Raw genomic sequence first — 4,529 nt, forward strand, 5'->3', positions numbered from 1 at the left:
AAAAGCCACCGTTGAGCTGCAGTAATTGACTTTGCCTGGACTGAGTTAATGTCATCAGTTTGCTGCAGGCAGGGGAAAGCAGCTCCTCACCATGAATAATCACACAAACTTTGCAACTTGTAACAAGTCAAGGTGAAAGGAAGCAGCACGGTTTGATCTGGGTCAGACATTTGTGAGCAAAGCCAAGGACTACCAAAGCACCTTGATTTATGCAACTGTACCATCTTTGTCCCAGAACCCTAATCCAGGTGCTGAATAATGCCTGAACAAGGATGACATCATAATAATTGCTTGTGATTCTTACACTGAATCTAGCATGCACATCCTTAACATGAAAAATATATCTGATTCTAGGTCCAATTAAGTGACGTAACAATATCTTTTTATTTTGCAGTTCTGTACAGTTGAAGGATTCATTACAGCTCTTGTGGATGAATTTCCAAAGCTTTTACGCACACGTAGAGAAATATTTATTGCTGTTGTCTGTGTTATCTCCTACTTGGTTGGCTTGTCAAACATAACTCAGGTATGTATATAAACCTAAAAAAACTACTTTAATATTGCTTCCTGACATTAGATTTCTTCTTTCCCAATATGTAACTATAATTGAGTCTTCCTATGTATGCAAATATGATTTTATTATAAGAAGACATCATTATTAATTCTTTATGGTATCTTTATAGTTAACCTTTACACGTTCAATCACCCATTCAGATATTCATACTTACAGAATAAATGTATTATATATATAATGAACTGGTCATCACAATCTCCATGGCTTAGCGTATCCTACACCACACCCATTACAATTCCATGCTGGTTAACAGTATATTATCATTAAGAATTGAATTTACTTGCCAGGATCTTGAACAAATTTGTAAAAACATAATGTAATAGTTTGCTTCTTGCTTTTGGAGAAAACATCACAGCTAGATTAATAATATCCACAAAAAACTAATATTAGTTTGCCATGTACAGCAAAACAACCGTTGTGTTTTGTGAGTTTCTCACCATCAGGGATACATATCTAGTCATAAAATAAATACCTAAATAAATACAAGGGTTCCTATATCAATTATAATTTAAATGCACATATTAGATTTAATAAATATTGGGCATTATATACACATACTGTAAATATGGGAATAATATAACATAATGTTTATTATTCCATTCTCAGTCTTGTAAATGTTACACATCTTGCGCTGGTGTTTTACCTCATTAACTTTTAAGCTCTTCTTGGAAAATAAGGTGCTCAATCGCCCTTGTCCACCAAAGAACTGCCTGAAGTGAATTTCCAGTTACCATGGAAGACACTAACTCGTATCACCCCTTAGAAAGAGATTCAGCATTCCACATTTGTGCTACCGCTTATCTTCCCATTGACCTGGGCCACTAACCCAGATTGGTTTCCCATTTGTAGGAATATTATTAGGATATTATTTATACAAAGAAAAAATAAATAAAATTGTTTAAAGGCTCAAAATGAATTGCTGATTATAGCAAAAATACTGACAGTTCTTAGTCCAGACATTTTATTACACAAGACCATGTCATTGTGCTTTTATATTCACACTTTTACAACCTTTTTAAGAGCATAATTTGTTATTATTATTATAATAATAATAATAATAATAATAATAAGTGGTTTCTGAATGTTTTCAAGGAAGATGTATTATGTATAATGAATGTTGTGTTCTTCTTAGGGTGGCATTTATGTATTCAAACTCTTTGACTATTATTCGGCCAGTGGTATGAGCCTTTTGTTTCTGGTGTTCTTTGAGTGCATCTCAATATCCTGGTGTTATGGTAAGACATTATTGTTGTACACTATATATCAAAATATTTATTATTTTATAAATCATGTTAAAATACCCATTGTTGTTGGATTTTGTGTGTGAGATCACTAGATATTTACTAATAGATGGGGAAGAGTTAGAGCTGTATTGAGCATTTTCCTGTACTTAAGAAAAACACTAAACATGTTAAGACATTACAAATGACATTTAGCATCATTGATACAAAGGAAAGGTAAAGTTTTCTTCACCTAGACAGGATGCTGATGCCGGCATGTGGACATCATTGGTTATGTATTGGAACAATACACAATATGCTAATGCAAAGTAAGTGCTGCGTAATATGTTGGCACTATACCAATCCTATTTATTATTAATAATATTATTATTAATAATATTTTTAGCTATCTACAAAAGGATTCCTAGCTTGTGCAACCTGTGTATCTCTGAGAATTCCATCACTACATATGCCTTTTGCTATAAGCTTCTTCTGTAAACAACTAAAGAAGTCTATTTATGAAGGAATATGTAGAGATGTAGATGAGAGTAGAGGCAGAATTAATACATCCTAAATCCCAATAAAGAAAAAATAGAAACTCCCTTGAATGGAGCCCTTACAGGTCAATTGGAGGAAGTTGAATTTTAGCCTATTTAAGTAATATGAAATATATATATATATATATTTATGTTTTTGTGCATATATATTTATGTATAAATATTTTATTCATTACTTTGAACAAATATGGGTAACCTATATTGTACCTAAAAGGTTCCTTTGGTTTTTGTAAATGAGTATAATAAGCTTATTTGGGATGTTGTTTATTTGACTATTTTTCAAGTCTGTAAGATGCTGGATTTTTGTTGCATATGTATTTTTTTACATTTATTTACATGACAAAGGATTCCTAGAGCACTGGGCTGATTAAACAGGGAAAGCAGCCGTAGCTTTCTGCTTTTTAGCAGACTGAGTTATTGAAACCCCTGATCAGCCACAGCAAGTGAGATGAGCCAACCCCCTGTTCTTCTGTAAACAATAGGCTTTAGCATTAAAGGTTATAAAGAGATAACGGATTGAATGTAGCATAAGCTATGAAGAGCGTAAATGAGTACACTGCAGCTTTTCGATAAATGACTGTTAAGGCAAATAAGTCTGTGCAAATGGTAGAATAGAAAAGTAGAAAACACATAATAGTATGTTGTATGTCTGTGTAATGACTACATTTAGTTTAATAGTTATAGAAATATAGATCATTTCTGTCAATTATTATGTTCATGTTTGTGAACCATTTCAGGTTATTCCTGGTTCTTTTGAAGCCTTGCACTGCATTTTAATTTGTGTCTCTTCTCCAAGATGAATTTATCCTTTATTCTTTAAATCACAGGCTTTAATAATTGCCTACTTTTATACTGTATAATTCCTAGCATTGATCCAGAAGGAGGAAGGATTATGTTTGATGGTTTAAAAAAGAACTACATGCTCCTCTTTACAAACAGTAGTTAAATGGCTCTTCCTACATCAAAACCAACTTCTGCTACAGAGGAGATTAGAAGAGTCCATTTGTCTGAAAACTAACACCTCCGTTTTTAGTAGATGCTGAACCGTAAAACACTTCTGCCGTGACCGATATAGGAGGTTTCCACTTTACCTGTTGGGGATTTGTTTGTTTTTTTAGAATGGAAAGTACAACAGGAATTGATGGACAATACAAAAACTCTCAGGCAGAAAAGAAGAGTCAGGATTAATGAGAAGGGATATCTCTCTGAGTATAGGAAGCCAGGGACTTATAATACTTAAATTGCCTGCATAAGGACATACATATACTTTATGGCCCTGATTTATTAAAGCTCTCCAAGGCTGGAGAGAATACACATTCATCAGTGAAGCTGGGCAATCCAGCAAACCTGGCATGGATTTCTTCTAAGTAATTTGTTTATGAATGATTAGAATCCTAATCCAGATCCATTCTAGGTTTGCTGTATCACCCAGGTTCACTGATGAAAGTGTATTCTCTCCAGCCTTGGAGAGCTTTAATAAATCAGGGCCTATATGCCACAAATGCTGTCTCCATGCAGGGCTATGTATAGGATGGGAAAATAGTAATGATTATCATGAAGTCTAAGAGCAGACTTGTCTGTGACAACACATTGATTGAAGTGATGTGGGAGACTACATTTTGACATGACTATAATTAACACAAACGTCAGGTTTGCTGATATATTTCGCTTTTTTTTAGGAGTCAACCGATTCTATGATAACATTGAAGAAATGGTTGGTTACAGACCTTGCCTCTGGTGGAAACTCTGCTGGTCTTTCTTCACACCCATTGTTGTAGCGGTAAGATCTTTATGATTTTTCTCTGATTACATTTGCCATAAACTGAAATGAGTGGCTGAAAAAATCTCCTCTTTAGTTTCCATAGGGTTTGATTTATTCCAAACCTGGAATGGATTTCTTTAAAAACATTTATTTTTATTCGGCAAATTATTTCATTCCTGCACCAGATCCTTACCCGATTTGCTGAATCACCCAGCGTCACCCACGATAGTCTATCTTTTCCAGTCTTTGACTGCTTTAATCAATCAGGTCCATAATGTTTTAGTATATGGCATTGGCAGCCAATGATTGTGCTGAGATAACCCTATAAGCAAGGTAGTCGTTTTTTGTTAAAGCAGAACTTGCACAAATCACTTACCCTTTCTTGCTGGAAATCTTTGATGAATGTACTTACCACA

General features: G+C 34.1%; 1 protein-coding gene across 2 annotated transcripts in view; it reads left to right on the forward strand.

Annotated features, from left to right (window-relative positions):
• SLC6A1 (solute carrier family 6 member 1) overlaps positions 1 to 4,529 on the forward strand; it is an 84,088-nt gene that overhangs the window by 74,803 nt on the left and 4,756 nt on the right. For both annotated transcript variants that reach the window (XM_072420986.1, XM_072420987.1), the window contains 3 exons: positions 395 to 526; positions 1,707 to 1,809; positions 4,031 to 4,131. In XM_072420986.1, the coding sequence (XP_072277087.1) occupies positions 395 to 526; positions 1,707 to 1,809; positions 4,031 to 4,131 (336 nt within the window). The remainder of the gene's footprint in view (positions 1 to 394; positions 527 to 1,706; positions 1,810 to 4,030; positions 4,132 to 4,529) is intronic.

The sequence above is a fragment of the Pyxicephalus adspersus genome, chromosome 8 (genome assembly GCF_032062135.1).
Source record: "Pyxicephalus adspersus chromosome 8, UCB_Pads_2.0, whole genome shotgun sequence".
Classification (NCBI taxonomy): Eukaryota; Metazoa; Chordata; class Amphibia; order Anura; family Pyxicephalidae; genus Pyxicephalus; species Pyxicephalus adspersus.